Source organism: Rhea pennata, chromosome 5 (genome assembly GCF_028389875.1).
Source record: "Rhea pennata isolate bPtePen1 chromosome 5, bPtePen1.pri, whole genome shotgun sequence".
Taxonomy (NCBI): Eukaryota; Metazoa; Chordata; class Aves; order Rheiformes; family Rheidae; genus Rhea; species Rhea pennata.
The window spans coordinates 13,669,218-13,690,363 of NC_084667.1; the positions used below are offsets into that span (position 1 = coordinate 13,669,218).

General features: G+C 39.0%; 1 protein-coding gene across 1 annotated transcript in view; it reads right to left on the bottom strand.

Annotated features, from left to right (window-relative positions):
• Positions 1–1,006: 1,006 nt before the first annotated feature.
• MAP3K9 (mitogen-activated protein kinase kinase kinase 9) overlaps positions 1,007–21,146 on the bottom strand; it is a 55,673-nt gene continuing 35,533 nt past the window's right edge. Inside the window, exons 4-11 of the mRNA XM_062577430.1 lie at positions 19,158–19,306; positions 15,397–15,572; positions 13,015–13,255; positions 11,781–11,903; positions 10,940–11,093; positions 6,275–6,387; positions 4,787–5,602; positions 1,007–3,623 (exon numbers count right to left, since the gene is read on the bottom strand). Coding sequence (XP_062433414.1) covers positions 3,142–3,623; positions 4,787–5,602; positions 6,275–6,387; positions 10,940–11,093; positions 11,781–11,903; positions 13,015–13,255; positions 15,397–15,572; positions 19,158–19,306 — 2,254 coding nt within the window. The 3' untranslated portion in view covers positions 1,007–3,141. The remainder of the gene's footprint in view (positions 3,624–4,786; positions 5,603–6,274; positions 6,388–10,939; positions 11,094–11,780; positions 11,904–13,014; positions 13,256–15,396; positions 15,573–19,157; positions 19,307–21,146) is intronic.

A 21,146-nucleotide genomic window follows, 5' to 3' on the forward strand; every position in this document is an offset into this window, starting at 1 on the left:
TGAGGTAAAATACCTGACAACTATTTGCCTTGAGGGCCCTCTGCCCATCAGAGAATGCCCCACCATGTGCTGAAGTCGATGGCTTTGGTTTACAGCAGGCTCCTCTTGTCTGTTATCTCAGGTCCAGCATGAGCTCACAACAGGAAAAGTGTATTAGTGATGGGCTGACACTCAAAGAGACTACCTCACTTCACCTCACATGCTAGATTCAAAGAGGAGAACTGTGTCCAAGGAGTGCTTTAGAAAATCCCTGTGGCTCCTACCAAGTTTCTCTGACAGCTTAGTAAAAGGGAGTATCTAGGTAGGAGACCCTGATCTGGATCCTTGACTCCTTCTCATCTGTCCTACCTTGTTTCTTTGCCATTTGCGGTTAGTGACAGATGCCCTCAGAGCAAAATACTTCTAACAGGATAGCTGCCTAGCGCTTTCATCAAGTTAGATAATTCACCAATTATCTAAAAGGCAGAGAGAGGAAAGGGATTTCCTTTCAACTTCTCAACCTTCCTATGCAAAAGAGGTGGCAGAATAATAGGGCTTTAGAGATATCTTGCTTACTGGGAACTGGTTAAAACATTTATAGTTCACTTTGTTAAAGCAACTGGCCAACTTAGCAGGAAGCTTGCCAGGCTGAATGAAAACAGTGCAGCCTGGAAAGGTAATCTCCCATTCCAAACAAACAAACTGACTTTAAATTAAATTTAATTTCTATTTGAACAGAGCTACAGAAGGTGATGTCTTTGCAGAGCAGATGTTGCTTTCTAGGACTTTTTTAATGACATCTTTTAAAGTGGAAAGCGTTACACTTCAGAACAGCTGATCAAATTTTGTTTCAGATTTTTTAAAAGGGTAAGGGAGACTATGCATATTAGATAGTTTTAATCTCCACAGTCCCTGTGACACAGCCTCTGGCTGAGCTTGCCTTGAGTCTGTTTCTACAGTACAATTAAAATTAACCATCTGCTTGTGTTTTTCCTTTTTTTTTTTTCAAAAAAAAATCTGGATCTGGATCACAAACAAACTAGGGTTACAGAAATGGAAAGCAAAAAGAATTAATAATGCTGAAAGTCTACTTTTAACAAAATAAATGCCAGAAATATCAGATTTCTTTTTAAGGTTAGTATCTTACCTACACACCAGAATACCCTGTCTACATAGACGGTCTACCCAGAATAAGCTGCTAGTGTAGCATCATTAATGCTAGCTCTGGAGCACTCAGTGGGATAGGCAGCAAAAAATCTGCCATTAACCATGTTTCATAGATCGTGATGCCCTTTCTACATAATAATGTACTGTATATGCTTGAGAAAGGGGCACGCTTGACCAATGGCAACATGCTGGTTTTAGCCCTCAAACACAGAATTAAATTCAAGTACAGTCCTTCCCCAAACACGCTGGTTTTTAACATTAGGTTACAGACATCTGATTGCTCATGCTCTCTGGGCTGAACAGATGCAAACAAGCATTCAACTGCACTGTCTTCACAACAGGACTTCCCTAATAGGCTGAGCACAGCACTCAAATCAGTCATTTGCACCCAACTGGTCAGTATACTAGCAAAATGAGCACAGATCTGCATAAAAAGAGTGAACAGCCATGCTGTACCTTGCAATAAAGCAGACTACCCTAATATACTAAAGTAAAGGCCACATCCCTTATTTAGAGTGCCAAAGCTGGGAAAAGAGTGAAACTCTCATTCAAGCCAATAAGATATAATTGTACAGGCACAGACACTTGCATTCTTTGTACAGAAAACTGTGAGCTTAGGCACACCTTAATTGTGTGACTTCCTCCTTCAAGACTGGGGCCTGTTCCTGCTCCAGAGTTAGGATTTTTTACAACTTTAAACAAGAATAATGTTTTACATGTCTATAGTGCCTTCCACACAAAGATCTCAAAGGACTTTATACATATCACAAATGTCCTAAACTGCCCCCCTGTGAGGTAGGTATTATCCCTATTATTTACAGATGGGGAAATTCAGGCACAGAGGTTACATTATTTGCCCAAGGTCACACAGTGAGTCAGTGGCAAAATAAAAGAGAATCTAGTTGTTCTGATTCCTATTTGCACAATCCAGCTACCAAATAACAGTTTCCATCTCAAAAATCAGTGTGCATTAGAACAGTCTTGGGTGTCAAGACCCAGGGCCACTCATAAAAAGCATGAGAAAGGAAGAAAAATACGAAAGAAAGAAAGAAAAAAAAAGAGTGAGGGACACATAAGAACTTGCTTTTGCAAGCCAGCACAGCTTTAGAGGAGGAGTGCCTGCCAGTTCCCTTCCCAGAGCTGAGGCAGCTTGACCATGAGCCTAGGATACAGGAAAAGAAGAAGGCTGGTGGATCCAAAGCTCAAAATAAAAAACCTAGTTAAGAGTAAACAGCCATACCATCCCCCTTCATCATTTTGAAAGCATAGGGTCATAGAAAAATAGGGCTGAGAGGGACCTCAAGAGATCATCGAAGTCCATCTACCCTGCCTCTAAGCAGGATCAACGACACCTATTCATTCCTGACAGTCTAATTTGTTCTCAAAGCCCTCTATCAACAGAGACTCCTCACCCTCCCTTGGCAACCTGTTCCACCTTGCATCTGTCATGCAAGCAGACGAGGGCAAGGGAGTATAACGTAGCTACTTCTGCACCTTCAGTGGGGGCACCATGATTCCCAGGCCTACCTAGTGATCTGAATACAATTCAGAGAAGCTAGTCTCCAGATATTTACTTGTTTCCAGCCTGGAAGCCTTGGGAAAACACTGAACACTAGTGTCTGCTGTAGTGTAATACTTGAGTTTTGAAAATACTGATTAATACCAGGATAGTTACCAATATACTGCAAGAGCCAAATCCTACCAGTAATAGAGACTTTGATATGGTAATTTTAGCTTACTGCAGATTCAAACTGCAGTAAGGACAGGGAAGACTACAGAAAAACCCCACAGCAAAAGTCAGCATCTTTGAGTTGCCAAGTTACTTCCAGCTGCGGACAAAAAAATCAGGCAGTCGGAAAACACATCTTCAGCAGAGGCAGCACCATGATATGATCTCTGTAGCATCCCTCCATTTCATCTGTCTTCAAAGTGCATTCTCAGTGCAAGAAGTAGGATTGAATTCAAAGGGGCTTACTGTCCCCAGTGGATTTCGTACTAAGACCAGAACTCTTGCTTGAGTTCATACGCTGCAGCTTTGTGTGTGTTAAGTTCACTTCTGCATAGCGGAATGGTGCTGTCCTGGCTCTGCCCCTCAGCATCTATGTCCAACAGCGTCCGCTCCTCTACAGGAAGACCCACCTGGAAAGGAAGCAGTGCAGGAAGTCCAGGTCTCTCTTCTACAGTGCTGCTGCTACTAGCAAAACAAGAGTCAAGATTGCTTGGAGTGTCAGTACTTGAACTGTTGGCAGAAGATTCACCCTTAGCATTGCTGGGTGACACAAACCACCAAGGGTCAAGCCGCTGCCGGCTGGCTGCAGGACGCGGCCGGGGCAGGAACTCCAACGTCTTGGGTCTTTCCAGTGCAGAGTCCTGCTGTGCATTCCATCGTCTTGGGGTTGGAGGAAAAACAAGGTTGGGGTCTGGCAGGCGAGGAACCTCATTTGGATCTCGGCTTGGACTAGGTGTTTTTAATATACCTATCCGAAACAGAAAATATTAAAGAAGATGGAAATGTGTTAGACATCACTGCTAAAAAGTTTCAACAAATCTTAGCTTATTATACACACACTATGAAAACATTTTCAAAGCAGAAAGTCTCTATTCAGAATCCACAACCCCTGTATCTTTAACTGTAACATTAAACCAATTTGAAGTGAATTACTGTTTGTTTTTTTTTTTTTTGTTTTATTTTGTTTCTTGTGTTCTGAACACATTAAGAAACACCTGTTTCATTTGGCAAGCACAGGCAGAGTATTCTGTGCATTGCCTCATTTGTTTTCTTCATTCTCAGACTAAAGAGTGTGTGGACACTTCTGCAAAGTTTTATTCTTTCTTCTCCAAAACACATCGCTTTTAAGTTTTCATTGATTCTATTTTAATGAATATTCTCAGCTTCATTAACCCAAATTCTACTGCAGATTCATCCAACAGATACAATTACATTCTGTTCTGCCATTGGGAAAAGTCTACTTAAATCAGATTTTAATTTCATATCCTACTCCTTTTTGTTTCTCCTGAGTTACTAGAGTGGGAAAACAGGAAAGCATTTAAGTTAATTTCATATCCTACTCCTTTTTGTTTCTCCTGAGTTACTAGAGTGGGAAAACAGGAAAGCATTTAAGTTATCAGACCACAGGCCCTCTTAAAGACTATAATAGTGGAAACACAGTACACCCAGGAAGATGCCTCTCACTGGCAAAGGACTACTATTAACAGTGGCACAGCCCCAAACTGCTTCAGAGATCCAGACTTAACTGCCTTAAAAATAAGAATTTGCTCTGAAATTGTAACAGCAAAATTGTAACACAAAAAAATGCATAAAGGCAATAGATGCAGAATCCTGAGCAACTGCTAAAAACACACATTTGTACCTTGATAACAACTTTGCCTAAGGAATAATAATATGCTGTGCCTCACAATACAGACATGCTGAAAGAGAGCTCTGTAGTATAGAGATGCTAGGACATACACCATTATTGTATTTTCCTGTTCATTATTTGTGTAAAGATAGTGTCAGTGAGTCCTTGTGGGCTGGGCATCACAACAGATGCTATATACACAATACGTTTACTTCCTAGTAAGTAATTATATTTTGGAAACTTTATTCTGAAAAGGAAAAGGAAGATGCCTGAAAACCTACCTGCTCCCAGTGTTCCAGTTAAACAGCTACTGGAAGGGCACCCACTGGTTGGGCACCCATTGACAATGAGTCCAGTCCCTTTGATGGCCCCATCAGAAGGTGTGCGTCTGTGCCCACCTTGCTGGGTGTGGGAAGAGACTGTCACATGCGTGGGAGTCAAAGATTGGTTGGGGTCTTGTTTGAACCTCTCAATCTGGACATTGACTAGTGGGTTATTAATGGCTGGCAAGGGAGCCTTGACTGTCACAGGGCTGACAGGCATTTCATATACCACAATCTCATCACTGTCTGAGCGCAGTAGGGACCGGGTGGAATTACATTCAGAAATGGAAGACAGGGAAAGAAGGGTCAGGGATGTGGATGGCTCGCCTAGAAACAACATTGGCTCCTCTTTCTTGAAGATCTTCCTAGAGGGTGGGCTAGTGCTCCTACGTGGACGTCCAGCTCGTTGGAAAATGCTGTCACGCTTCTTCTTCTCTTCCTTGGGTGGTTCTGGCTCCTCCTCAATCAGTAGTTGACACTTCCCTGCTTCTAACAGGTCAAAGCCCAGTCCTGCAGCAGCCAGCACTGCCCCACAGCCAAGCAAAGCGATCTCACACCTTTTATGATGGGAGCCACTACGTTTGAGGCTGTTTGTGGGTGTCAGCTGTGGGGTGCTAGTTGCAGAGTTCACAGGGGTGGACTCCTCATTGGCATCACTAGAAGGACCATCCCAGTCTTCATTCTTCTGAAATGGGATGCAGAGGTATGACTGGTTGGGGCCAGGTGAAGGGTGCACTTTGCCCTCTCCATTAAAACATTCACTGTCTTCATCATCTAGAAAGCAAATGAAAGCACACTTTGCAACGATGCAACATTTTCACTGATAAATTTCATGGTATCTTAAAAATATACGAAAATTAGATTTCTCTTCAGAAGATGCAACCATTGTCATCTCAAGCACCATTTACTAATTGCCAAATACTAACAGGCTATTCTCTCCAAAGCATTCTCTCCAAAACAGGTAGGCTAAGACAAGTAACGACAAACACTGTCTAAGTGGAAGACTTACTAATGACAGATTGATATATTTGGGATCAATTAACATAGATCATTTCAGAAATCTACCTTTGTTACTTCCAGAGTATATTTATATATTTGGGAATGAGAAGCAAAAAGGCAGGAAAATGAGAAGGACTTCTCCATGTATGAGACTGTGTAAGCAGTCCCTATGTTGAACATTTAATTGAGAGGTAGCATGGAGCTAGAGGGAAATTAAGAGAAGCTTGTTAGCTTGACAGATAATGGCAGCAAGAGAGATGAACACACTGAAAAATCCAAAAGTAGACATGAGAAAGTAGCTACTTTGCAAAGAATAAAAGAAGGATGAGATGCAACCAAAATAAAACCATTGCTGTAAGGTACCAGGTAAAGGTCAGGAAACAAGAAGTTCATTTAAACGTGAATGGAAGTGAGGATGAGGATATGAAGTCCAGGGAATTTCTTTACCCATCTCCGCTAAGCTGGTAAATCCTGGAAAAGCAGGCACAGTTCTCTGGATCTTTCCTAGGTTTGGAGCACTGGATGACCACTGTTTGTATCCTTCTACCAGAGCTTTCAGACTGAAATAGAAAGATAGGAGAAAACGTATAGTGCGCACAACAAACTTAATTCCTGCCACCTATATTCTCTATTGCTCTGTTTAGGGCATTCATGTATCTACTTTAACTTTATATTAAAGCTTTAATGCCCTGCTGTGGCAAGACATTTTACAGTATCTTTACAGTATCTTAAAATACAGCCCCCTCTTTTTTTTTTTCTTTTTTTTTTAAACAACATGCAGTCAAAGGATCTCAGTTCATCATTATGATGAATGCAAAATGGAACAAAGGACCATTTTAGTAGATTATTTAGACGCTGTAGAAATTAGATGAAACATTTTTTTTTTTAAATCAAGGCAGACTTATCATGGCAGGTAAAAAATAAATATTCAGCAGGAGGAGGGAAAGAAAAATCTCCAAAAAAAATCTCCAAAAATATTTCCATGTGAAATACAAATGAACAATGAAAGTCAAAGATCACTCACCAGGAATAAGATATGCTAGACATTACAAGAAACAGAGTCATGCCTCTACATTACAAGCCTCAATATCTTTCCCTCTGAAGAAAACACTCCACAAAGAAGAGATAATTAAAAGAGATAATTAAATAAACTATGGGAAAATAGCTAATTTAACACTACATATTACATCACTGTTGCTTTTACAGACCAAAAAAAAAACCCTACTTTGAAGTCAACTGAGTTCAAAGGCATTTCACCTGGCACCTGAGCTCATTAGCAGTCTCCACTCATAGGAATTCATTACCAACATCCCATTTACTTCCTGCACTACTTCTGCGACATGAGAAACAGCAGCAGTAAGTGGCACATCTTTCTGACAATTTTTCTTCAACTATCAATATTGCTGGAACAGGAAAAATTGTGGTGGCTTCTCCAAACTCCGATATGAAACACACCACACTTGCTGAAAAGGCAGTATGCACTTAAGACGGTCAGAAATTGAATGAAAGGAGCAACATCATCTGATGTATAACATGTATTTTCTCATATCCTTCTCTCTCTGTACGGGAAGGACTCTAATGAATTCTCATGATTCTCACTTTTTACCAGAATCACTCTGCATTTCTATGATGGCTTCCATCCCAAGATTTCAAGGTTTTATTATGTTAGTCTTCCTCGCTTTGGTATGCAGTTTACCTCTATTCTCTAGCTAACCAGCAAGCCCAGCTTGTCACCAAAGAACTGTATTACTGTGGCAAGATCAAAAAGTTTAAACTTGGTTCAGCAGATGTTCAGCTGTTTGATGACTATTTTTTAGACATTACCTTTCAGATGCTCTTACTATTCCCAACATTCAGGAATAGTTTCAGATTACACTAAAAGCATCCTGTACAGTTCTCATCTGTCTTGAAAGTTCAGCATTTTCTCCTCATTAACCGTTCTGGCACGTGCAGCATACTGCTGTGAACTTGAATCCTGCCAGCACAACGCTGAATCCTACTTGTCAACACAGCCAGCCATGCGACTTCACAACAGAAATGCAATTGAGCGTAAGTCTCTGTCCTGATCCTTTCACTCCACAGGACACTCAGCTATGTGATGACACCTGGCAGACTACACATCTTGTATCTGACTTATCCAAACGTAAAGCTTGCGTAGTTAGGACAAATACCATAAAAAGAGGGCAGAACATTAAGGATAAGCTGGTGAGTGAAAATGAACCCTGTTAGCAGTTTGATCATCTCTAAAAGTAAACGTCAAAGCTGTGACAGCGTAGGTAAGACATTACTGAAGAAGCGAGTATTTTCCTGGAGGCAGGAATGTGCTCTGTTGTCTGCATGCACAGATGGCAAACAGCAGAGTTGTGAGTGACAGGCAGCAGTCATCTTCAGTTTAGCCTTCACTTTACAGTCATAGCATCTGCAGTGTCTTGGGAACTGTCCTTTATTGCAGAGCAGGACACATCACCTTTGTCTACTTCCCTATGACTTCTCATAGTATTCCCTTGTTAAAAAGGGAAAGAAAGATGACCATGAAGGTCTCCTGTCACTGACAAAGCATAACTCACTCTGAATAGAAAGACAGAAAGTTACTGGAATAATTCGAAGGCTTTCTAAATCTGTCTTAGGGTGATTTTCTTTTTTTTTTTTCTTTTTTTCTTTTCTTTTCTTTTTTTTTTTTCTTTCTCTTTTTTTTTTTTTTTTTTTTTTGCCTGTCCCTTCTCTCTCTTTTTCTCTTCTCTTCCCCTTCTACCCAGTTACAAGCAACACTGCCAGGGAACTCCAAAGACCCGTGCCAAGGATAGCTGCACATCCTCTTCGCAGACAGTAGGGTGCGTCTGGAAACAATTCAACACATGCACTCCCAGAGCACATCGCTGCTATGGCTGTATCACCTGTTAACCCTTCAGCGAAATGCTACGAAAGCAGAGGCAGCAAAACTATTTTAGTCACCAACAGGACCACTCAAGCACCTATGGATTTCTTACCTGTAATCTATTCATATTAAGTAGTGGAAAGGGTATTGCGTCATTTGTTGCACTACACTTGACTGTCACCTCACACCTCACAGAATTTGAAGAGATAATAGTTAAAGGACTGTGGCTACCACAAATCTGGTGTCACCTTCAGCAAAATCAGTAACACGACTAAAGTGAAAACTTAAGTAGAAAAAAAAAATCACTTGTGCCACTCATAGCAACAGGCTGAGGCTAATCAATGCAGAACTCAAATTAAAGCACAATAAAGACAAAAGACAAATTTAAGACAATAAACATTTCATCATATAACCTTAAACACGTAACATATACTGTAACTAAACTGTCATAGCACTAGTCCAACCTAAAGCTTCTGCAGTCTCAGCAGTTCATCGTATCGGCCTTCTGCTGCTGTGCATATTATCTATGTTCAAAGATAGACACAGAACGCTGAATAATCATTCCGTCATTTTTCATGACTGGCTTTACTTAACTTTAATTATAAGTCAGTTTACTCAAGGAAGAGAATTTCACCGTAATCCCCATAATGTAATCCTTGCACAAATTCAGGATTATCTCCTGTGAAGAACACATGGAAAGTGATGAAAAAGATAAAAGATTTAAGTTGCCTTGGCCACAGAGTTGTGTAAACAGCTAGAACAGCAGGAAAGCTGCTACCAGAACTATGTAATGGAGATAGGATATTTTAAGCTAAGTGTAGCTCTTCACTTAACTCCAATTTTAATCCCCCTGCTCCTACCAAATTAGAATAATAATAACAGCAGGCACTAACATTTGAGTCCTTAATGTTTACTGCAACACAAATCTCCTCCTTTTAAACAGCCTGCAATCTAGGATGATCTCAATGAGAAGTGGTTCATTATACATTAACTACACTGCCATCATGTTTCCGATGCTCTGCAAAAAGCCATGGTCTTATTGAGTCTCCCTGGAGAAAGCTATGAACACTAGAGAGCCCCTCAGTTTTGGAGAGAACGGGGTAATGTTAATAACAACCATGGTTAGCAAGCCAGCAATTCCTAGCAAGCAACTCCTTTCCAGTTGCCTGTGCCCAAAAGCAATTCAGTGCTTCAAATTGTTTGGTAAGAAATGAAAAACTGAACAGGTTTATTCCCAGAATTCTAAAAACACTTAAGAAGTAGAAATATTTTTATACCAACTTCAATGATTTCCTGCCCTTTTTTTATAATCTTTGATTCTAAAATGTTATGATTTCGTTTTAATTCTGAAGAATGAGTTAAAGTATAGAACAGATAAATGCTACGTAGGCAGCAGCCAGAGAAACTTCCTCCACATTGCCCTGCATCAAGAGCACTTTTAAGGCAAAATATAGTCCTTAGACTACTGAGATCTAAGTCCTCTTGCAGAGGACTTCAACAGTAGTGCATTATGTAAACATCTATTTCCCTTGAGTTTCACATCTGAGCTCATAATATTAAAGATAAATTATAACCAATTATCTTATTCTCCTGTTAAAATATGGCAAATGCCAAGCTATTAATGTAGCAGTGAAAAAGCTTCAAATTTCAGTAAAATTTGAAGGCATTCAAATTTCTCAAGTTCTCTTAGAACATCACTCAAATGTTCCTATGTTTTAAGTACCATTTCACTCAAGGTACAAGTATCCTTTTTAAAAGGCCAAAGAGAGGATATTTGCCTGACTCTACTGCATGCTTTTTAATAACAGCATGCAGGAGAAGAAAAAGCATAGCCAAGAAGTAGAGAAAAAACATGTTCAGATACGAGATGAAACTGTAGAAAGCTGAGCCTGAAAGTGAAGAAAAATTACCGGAGAAATAGCTTAGTACAGCTAAGGAGAAAGAGTCTACTTAAGTCTCTTAAAGTCTTAACTACTTTAAGAGTCTATTGCTTAAAAATAGACATAACATAATAGCAGACATAGTGAAAACAGAATGACTGTGCAGGGATCTTGCAAGGGATTGAATACAATCCGTTTTTGTATTCTGTTTTGAAACTCTAACATCTCTGGTACAGTAAATAAATTATGTCAGCAAAGAAGTGCTTGCAAGAGATCACACAAACATCTTGTGAACCAACGCTGATAACCAGTTTAAGAACCTGGAAACCAGTCTGATCCCAGGCCCTCTCTTCTTACCCATCTTCTCCTGCACCTAGCTCCTTGTGACAGAGAGAACTTGGTCCCCAAGTGCGTCCTTTCTTCTTCTGGCCTCTTTTCTCTTCTTCCTCTCCTTCCTCCTTTGGAAGGACCGAGTTTCGTCCCCATGTTTTACTGCTTTCAGCAGGAGTCACTTTAAAAGTGGGAAAAGCAGAGGAAAATTGGGGAAAACAGATGAACAGATTAAAGAACTGGTCCCACAGAAAAGTAAATAATAAAACACAGGCCAGAAGAGGAATGGTAATAAAAATTCTTTTCTGATAACCCTCACCAATCAACATTGATCCAACGACTAGGTCCCATCAAAACGAGTAAAGTCAGGCTTCACAGCTTTATTTCATCACTGGTTTCTCTAAGTCTCATGTTATCCAATACAAGCACTAAACATCAGTTAGCATTCTATTTATGCTTCTCATACATGCTGGTCTCCATATTCTGCATCATTAAGGGAACTTCATTCTTATATGTCAAGTGCCTTTTTTTTTCCTTCTATCAGTACCTTAATTCATTTCAACAATGTTTCAGAGATCTATTTTGTAAATTTAGGTTTTAAAAATTAGTCTGTGCACTCTAGAAATAAATTTTCTACATAATCAAGCAGAAATATTTCAAAAACCTGGTAAGTAAAGCTCAAATTCCAATGAAGAAGATACTTAGCTCCTCCCTCCCTCTATCTTTCTCCCTCTAAATGCATACATGAAGGGCACAATGGAAATATTAGGAACATTCTTACAGTCCCATACTAAATAGGGATCTTGGCATCTTACCACACCGACAGACCGTACATTTCCCATATTCAATATTACATTGAGTTCCTTACACTGTATAGCCCTGAGTCTGGGAATAATGGTAGGACTTGCAGGAGGACTGGAGCAGCTACTGATCAAACTTTTCCTTTTATCCATCGTTGGAGAAGCCTGCACAGTAAACTTATGCTGGAAATCTGTTTACCAGAAGACAAAATTTCAAACCAAAACAAGAAAAATACAGTTAAAATTTATTCTTTTAATGGAAGAAAAAAAAATCCTTTATGGTAACTTGTGAAGAGTGTAATTTATAGGATCTATGTAGAAATTAAGTTTGGCAGCTAACCATTATCTCCCCTTTGTATACGCAATTACTTCAGGCCAAAGATTTGAACTTACACTCATTAAGAAGTATGGGCATATATGCCCATGTGTTGACTCACACTTATGCCAAATATATCCCTGTATTATTTTCCCTTTCATTTGTATCTCTCCAAGTTTCTTGAGCTAAGCAAAAATACCAGCAAAAGGTGAAAGAAAAAGAAAAGCATAGCTTATTTATCATCATTGCTCTTCTGAACACCCACTCCCCCCTAGAAGACAAGGAACACAGCATAAGTCATCATCCTTAAGATGGCAGTGAACCTTGGGTGATTTACAAAACTCATTCTCTTTTGTTCTTTTATGTAGTTGAGTCTCCATACAAAACCCTTAGCAGAAATGCCAAGGACACACTATTTTTGAAAACTACCATCTTCATTCTTGAGAGTGATTTTCCTAACACTTGACCAATATTTATTATTTCTTCCAAAAAGGTGATGGTAGATGTCACTTGTGTGATAATTTGGGTTTACCTATCAACTAGCAGCATAATGCTGCAATCCCACAGTTGTCAACATGTTTTCAATAATCTTTTAACCAGATTTCTCCACCAAAAAATCCAGTAGATTGTGGTTTCTTTTGCAGCATTACGCAAGATATTCCCACAGCAGGAATCCCCATAAATTTGGGGTACTTAGTTTATTGAACTGACTATCTGGATTATTACTGCGCTAAACCACAACACTAATATCTTTACCGTGAACTACCTATTAATTTATTAACCTCAAATTCATTTCTGGCCTTCATACTTTGGGGAACATCAGACTCAAGAGCATCAAATTTAGTTTCCTGATGGTCAAAGAGCTATGTTTTTCCTAAGCATATCCAGCATTTTCTAACACTTACATATCAGCGCAAATAAACCACCAAAGCTAGAGTTCACCTGTTTCTGCCATTTCATCTGACACTGCCTAAGATGTTACCAACCTGAGGGGAGGCTAATATGATTGCCATCTTTCAACTTGAGCCGGTTCTTCTTGAATTTCCCCATGCGTTTCTTCACCCGAGGCTTCTCCTGGCATAGCTGGTGGATGATGATGTTGAGTTCCCTTTCCAGGATGTCAATCTCACGTTCTGCCAGCTCCTGTTCCCGCCGTCGTAGCAATTCTTCATGATTTTTCTGTTCGACGGCTGCACGAGTCAGTTCTTCTTCCCATGTGCGTAGCTCCTGCAGGCAGATCAGAAAGAAGAAGGAAGAAATTCACAGGTCACAAGGTAGGTTTAAAACTAGTTTTTCCCATTCTGAAGGTTCAGTAGCAATGATTTGGGCTCACAGTGTTACTAGCGCCCTTGCGCCACTGTTCAAAGACTCATTTGAAAGCCAAAGATGTAAAACAGTTCTGAAGGATTTCTGTGCTTGCCATTCAAAGCCGTCTTCAAATCAGCTGCTTTTGTAAAGCCCACAAGAAAAGAGCCTGATTGAGTCCATCAATTATCAGATCTGTAGCTAAACAGAGAAATTCAGTTTCTAGAGGGGTTAATAAGGTACCTTTCAAAAGGCTAAAATCTTATTTAAATGACTGAAATTCTAACTTTGATAGTCAGTGTTGCTTTGAACTAACCAGTGAATATTCTTACCATTAGGAATTAAAATTTGGATACTAAATTAGAATGTTTGTTTAAAGAAAAAAAGTACTGAACTCTAAATTCAGTGCCATCAGAAAATATGTTGGATATTTGTATACTCAGACATCAGTATTTTCCAAATGTAGGCGATGTTATTAACATAGGCATAGGCAGAGAACAAGTCTCCACAATTCATATTTTGTGAAAAGCATTATCACTAACCCAATAATGAATATCAAATTCCAAGCGAGTTAAATCTAGAAGAGTTGCACTTGTTTTCAAGAGCACAAAAACCCAGCTCTAACATAAAATAAACCAATAAAACATCATCAGAAGGTCATTTCCATTAGGTTGCTCCTTAAAAATAAAGCAGCATAAGGCAAAATTTTCAACTTTTCCTTTGTTGACAAAATGAATAATCTGGAATTAACTGTCCCCGGGAACTCCAAATCCTTTGCTCTTCTCACTGCACTCCTCTCCTTCCTCTACAAGGGCTAGAATTCAGCATTCAGAATAATTTTCTACAGTTGGCCAATTCTATTGCAAAAGGTAAAAGTTGAAGAGTTCATGTTGTATTACTTGTAGTTTGGAAATATCTTATCTGATAGATTTATTATTTTTGTAATATATCATATCATTGCTACCTATGTTATTACTCAAGAGTTTTGAAAAGTTTAACTCCTGAGGTGAACAGGATATCAAATTCTCTTTCCTGATTGCTACAGAGGAATACAGGTACCTGGAACCAAACAGCAGTCCAGCTGTTTCAGCTTCTGTTTGTCTGTTGAACAAGCACTCAACTACATGTTTCAAGTTGCACCAGTACAACATACAGCATAGCAGGAAAATGCCTACTACTTTCCAAAAGCTGTAATACATAGAAATGTTTTAAGGCTTGTTGTGGGACTTCTCTCCTCTCTTCTCCAATTCTCCTTTTTTTCTCCTCTCTGCCACCTATATCCAGCTTTTGAGTCCAAATCAAGTTGGCCACTTGTTAAGTATATATTTTTAGGGAAAAACATTCTTACTTCAATGATGCCAGTGCAGTATTTTATACCAATGACTGTGAAGAGATTCTCTCAAAGAACCTTCACAGAGACATAGCAAGCTGTGCTTTCTGACAGTGCATTTGAATTAAACTTCATCCTTTTCATTTAGCTTCTACTTGTTGGGGTTGATAGCCATGTTTCCTTTCACTCCTGTTAGCGTCTTCATTGCCTGCTATTTCCCAAGGTCGATTTTAATTATAACTGTTGTTGTACCCATTGACTTTGTAGCTCTCTATCCTCCTTGGCTGCGTCCAAAACTTGGGAAATACAAACCTGACAGAACCAAGTCTGCAATATTTGCTGAAGCATACAGGCTAAAATTACCCTTCTTATTATTATTGTTAACAAATTAGCATTGGGTATCTCAGTTAAGATAGCTAGTATTGAAATAGTTACCAGATACATTAAACAATGAAGACAAACCATCATAGTCGTTCGCACAATGTATACTGAAAACTCACTACAGTGTCAGAAAGAACAGCAGCTAGGAAGTAGAAACCTATTTTGCTCATGGTTCAGCCCTTGCGTGCACTATCACTTCTCATCGGTTCTAGGACTTACTACAAACTCCAATAACGCACAGAAAAAAAAAAAAAAAAATCAACTCTGGGACACACTAAAAGATTATCCCTTTTTAGATTACAAAATGGGAGAATCATAAAAGAATAAACATGGAATATTTTTCTCTACTTACCTTCTCTTTGGCTCTGAGTTGATCAAACATCTCTTGAATCTCTTGTTTCCAGTCTTCCTGCAGGGAGTGGAAGGAATCTTTGGGCATTTCAAAGAAACCAGATTCTTCTATGGCGGTGAGATGGTCTAGGATACTAGCAAACGATGGCCGAGAGTGTGGATCTGGATTCCAGCAATCTAGAACAGAACAAAGACTGTTAAGAATCTCTATTAGTAAGGAGGTTTCAGGCTATGTAGTACTCTACCGATCCCCTGTGGCTAAGAATGGCGTGCACCCTGCCTTCCCCATTTCTCACTTTTATTGGCCATTGTCCAGTTTTAGGACGAGTATGGAATCACTGCTTTCATGTGTATACAACAGCCAGTGTGACTGAAGATCTCAAACTACCTGGTCTCTAGGTTCCACTGCAATAACACGTCAAATGAAGTAGAGGCTTACCGATTTTACAGAAAGATACTCATTCATGAATCCTTTAAAAATCAAATAATTTTCTTTAAAATTTTGGTTTAAATTGTGAGTTCTCATAAAGTGGACACTACTTTTGGTGGATGTCCCATATGCTGACTCATAAAGAAAACAGATGCTACATAAAACTCTTTTGTACCCAGTTCTTTTATTGTACTTAATTGCAGAGTTAACTTGAATGACTATCACAGCCTTAGAGCAAAAGGGTATCTATTAGTGTTCCTAATGCTAAACCCTATAAATTAAGCTATTATTAATCTCTCCCACTGAGCTGAAAATCTTTCCTGCAAAAGCATAACTTGAGTGAAAAAGGAAATGGAAGTCAATAATGACAGCAAATAGTGTACTTGGGGTTTTCTTGAACTTTTTTTAAAAAATTAGTTTACTTGAGTGAAATTTGATTGAGTTTGATCAGGCTTTTCTTTTGTAAGAGAAAAATTGATAAACAAGCCTTTCCTTTTATAATCTAATGCAAAGATGTAACCAGTTAGAGAGTTCTAGTTACAGATTTTAAGGTACTGATCTTACTAAAACAAGCAGCTCAACTTGCAATAATGCAAAAGGCATTCCTGAACTGATGGGAAATGAATATTGAAGGCAGACATGGAAATAGAAAATGGCATGGAGTAACATCTCAAGCTTTGAAATCATCAAGATCCTGTTTTTAAAAAGCCACTAAGTTAAAATGTTTAACTTAGCAACGCTTTTCAAGAGAAATTCTTACTCATTCAATCCTCCCCCCTACCTTCACCCATATGTCTACTTCTGCAGAAGACATCAGTTTCTAGTTCTATATTATCTCGTACTGGCATTTACACAAGTTCTTGCTCAACATGTATCCTTACTCCTTTTAGTACTGCAGGACTTGTGCATGCCAAAACTTGACAAGAATCAAACAGAAAAAAACTAACATTCAAGTATATTCCTAACAGCTAGGAAATAGAGCTTTTGTGCATGAGTTAAACTAACATGTAGATCTCTCTCCATACGCACGGAACAGTCATCCCTTTATATGGCCACTGGTTTCAACATACATGTTGCCACAGGAAGAGGCAAGGAAACAGTTATAAAAAAATGTTATAAAAACTTCTCAGTCTTTATATTTAGAAAACAGGAAGCAATCTTAAAAGAATGTTTTTGCAGGACATGACCAAAAAAATTTTTTAATAATGTTAAAGCAGAGTGTCACAGGTCCAACTAGATGCTGAATGCATCCACTCATTCTTCACTTTTGTGGATTGAAATATTCATTCCAAGAAGCAGCTGCAACTAAAAAAGAAAAAAAAAAAAAAAAAAAAAGACAAAGACAAAATCTGTATGACTGCTGAGGCTTGGTTTTGTTTTGGAGAACTTCAGTGTTGCAACTGTGTATCAAGATACCCATATTTAAGCATCTGATCAGGTTCCAGGAGGCATAAACTAGAACCCATTTGTGTTTATGCCTTTCAAATTGCTTCTCTTATTGCGGTAGAAAACCGAGGATGTCAAAGAGTGCTCTGAAGCTCCCCTGCTGCTGACCAATTAGCAGCAATGGGTGATACAGCTGGACTGTCAGTGGCATAATCCCTGCCCCTCTACCCCAGGTTTTAAGCATGGCAAAGCAAACATGACCCAAAGTAAAACAAAATGCTGGAGCCAGCCAAATACATGAATGAGTGAACAGGATAACTATGCAGGTGGCCCGTGGCTTTTATTTTCCCAGGCCTAGATCTGCCATTATTTGCACTAATGAGGACAGTTGTAACATACAAATCTTTTCTGTGACGAGGGAAAGTTCAGCTTTGTTGTCTCTGTGCAGACCACCGGGGCAGTAATTCAGAAGTAAAAGCAGCAGTAAGGGGAAGAGTTCACGGGGAAAGGAAACGGCCTCTCTGAAAAACAGATTCGGTGAAGGGGCAGGGAGTAATTATTTGCCTGTTCTCCTCTGCTCCCTGCCCCTGCTGAAGCCAAGCATTTCAAAGCCACACAGACTTACCCTACGATGCTGGGTTCAAACTGAGGCCACATGCCTCTACCTGACTTTCCCAATAGAGGGCATTATTTTTAACCCCATCAACAGGCATATCATATTAAAAAAAAAAAAGAAAATCCAGAGCCCCCCCCCCTTTTTAAGGGGGTCCTGTCAAATTAAAATACCCTGGCACAGAGCTGTCAGTCCCACACACTCTTTCGATGCAGTTTTTTACTTTACATTGCTTCCCAGTTACTGTACCTGCAACTCTGCTGCTGTTTACTATCCTGTAGGTTGTTTCTTTTTTTTAGCAAAACAGCACGCGGAATTATAGGTTTCAGTTAAGATCAAAAACCTACAATAAAAGACTAGGGAATTGCAAAAACATTATAAAACAGAGAAACCTATCTGGCACATTTTCTTGCATAAAGAAAATCCTGTCTTGGGGCTAAAAGCACCACTGGGAGCGACAGACTGTCCGTTCTGTGTTGAGTCTCACTACTTCATCACTGAGGCTGTAAATATATGTTTGACTTCTCTTTACTTAAATACATTTTCTGCCAGATGACGATAATGTTTAGTATGTAAAAACACTTGGAAAACCTCAGGAAAAGAAGCAGTAAAAAAGTATTCCTTCCTCCCAGTGGAACATCTAAAAGGGGGACTGACGTGCAAATAGTTGCGATAGCCAGCAGTCCAGCTCAATTAAGTGCATCCCAAAAGCTACCACACTGGATCCTTTTAGAAACTACAGCAGTTTTGCTGACGGCCTCTGGTATTTCATTCATAAACAGCCCACTTTGGGCAGGAACTATCGCCACACACAAAGCAGAAAAAACATACCATGCTGACTGAACATTTGGGTCATTTTCAGATGTCAAAGCCACATCTAAACCCTCTCTCTGAAACGTCAGCTGGATGAAGTCTCAGTCCAAAACGACCGGACAATGGTTAGAAGGTGCTCAAGCTACAAGTTTCAAAACAAGTGAAGACTTCAAGCTATATTAAAATAGTGAAGTGAAATCTTGCTGCCAGTGTATCTTCACTACTGGAATATAAACAGCCTAAGGATGACAGCAGTAGCTCCCATTTTCACCATAAAGCCTGCTGACAAAAACAAGCAAACAAGAAAAGGGAAGGGAATTTCTTTTACAATCAGTCTATTACAAGACTAATGTGTCACAGCACAACGCCATGGAGAGGTCCCAAAATAACTTGCACCACTTAAAAAAAAAAAAAAATCTGAGAAATCTGTACTCTTACATATCAAAACCAACACCAGCAGGCAATGCTCCATAGCACTCGAGAAAAAGCACAGACGGTATTCGCGCTACAGCTGGCTTACCTTCCATGAGTTTGGCAAAAGGCTCTGGACATGTAGAAGGGATTGGAAGGGCAAGTTTATTCATGGCAACACCATATGCTACTGCAAGGCCATCAATTCCTCGGAATGGTACTTCTCCTGTTAGCAGTTCCCAAAGCAACACGCCATAGCTATCAGGAAGGAAATGGAAAAGAGTAAGTGCTTGACTTTAACACATTCTTTGTTAAGTAACCAAAAAGCCAAAAAACCTATCAGGGCAAGTCCAGTATACTCAGAAAAAAATCCTGTTTTCAGGACAAGCTCATCATGGCTGCCAAGCTGGAAAAAATGCCTTATTTTACCTGTGTTTTACAATAATTTAAGATCTAAAGTAGTTCTAGTGCTTAGTTTGAATTTTTTTGGAAAGGTGCTGATATGCAGGTTGACTTCTCCAAGATTTACAAAAATATTTTTGTAAAGTTTTTATAAAATGGATTTTTCAAGTAAACCTGTTCTAATGCATGTTCTCAATGAACCCAACAGCTAACCTGTTTGCACTATTTATGGTTAATATTTGACTATATCACAGGGAAGGAACTCCATTAGCTTCTTATCAGAGTAAAACTAAGAATTGCTTAAATGGAGCTGCAGATCAGCAAAGGCCACTTGAAGGGTACAACATGTACAACAGATGCGCAACAAGCTAGGTGTCAGCTTCTCTTTTTTAAATGCTAGCACATCATCATCAAATAATTCCAGTGAAATAGCATCAGTACTCAAACCTCCCAGTCCTCCATTCCTGATTTTGAATTTGAACGTATCAGGTGACTATCAAGCAATATAAACAGGATTTTTGCACATTCAGCTGTAAATAGTGAGTGCTTAGGGGAGAGGTTGCTTTATTTTTATAAGAATGATTATATGACAGATTCTTCCTCTTGAATCTTGTAGTAAACAAAAAGGATTCATTATTAGCATTCCCCCCAAATCAGTTATTCTTAAGCCTACATTGCAGAGAAAATATTTATGCTTCTGAAAATTCCGACTTTGTTTATGCTTAAAAACAAAGTAATAAGACTTCTGCCTTATTTCCTGTCCAAAAAATTCCAGATAAATATTCATCCCAGCTGAACATCTTGGCCTCAAAACAATAAAATGAATTAATACATAGAAATGCATTGTAATTTTTTTCATGACTACTACAAAACTGATTTAATTCTATGCCTAAAGGAGTCATCAGTCCTGTCTTCTTCATTTCTTTATGCAACTTCTACAAGACTGTAAAGGTTTTTTTCATAGAATACAGTAACTCCATTTTCCTGAATTTAAGATGTGATCCAGTAAACCAGCTAAATGAAAATGGACATTGCCAATCAGGTAGATATATATTAATTGTTAAAAGTAAAATTACTCAACATATTTAATTTTAATGAAAAAAACTGCAAGAGTTTCAGTTTATCAAACCACTTTTCAAAAAACAGAACACTCAGTAAAGTCATCTGTGTGGACCTGCACAACTTTCACTTTCTTTCCTCTTTCTTCATATAGTCTTAGTATCTTGCTGTGCAAAATATCAATCAATATATACATTCCAATGCATTCATAGCATCTAGATCTTCAAACATACACATTCTCCAAAAATACAAATTTTAAGAGATCTTGTTACTAATCTGAGTTGGCAAAAATCAAGAAAGTGATTAAGTATTTAAAATGACTTCTATAAGGACACGCGAGCACCGTCTCCCTCAAATCATAGAATGGTAAGGTTGGAAGGGACCTCTGGAGATCATCTAGTCCAACCCTCAGTGCAGCCTGTACGGGGATGGAACCTGTGGCCTTGGCATAAGCAGCACCACGCTCTAACCAATAACAGCACAATTCTCATGGTTTGTAGTCATTTGTCACTCTCATCTTTCAGTTCCCAGCTTGTGATGATATTTGTTTTGGCAATTTGCTCTCAAAAATGTGAAGAACCTTTTGTGGGTTTTGATTTTTAAAAATAAGTGAAATATACTGTTTAGAATTATGTTG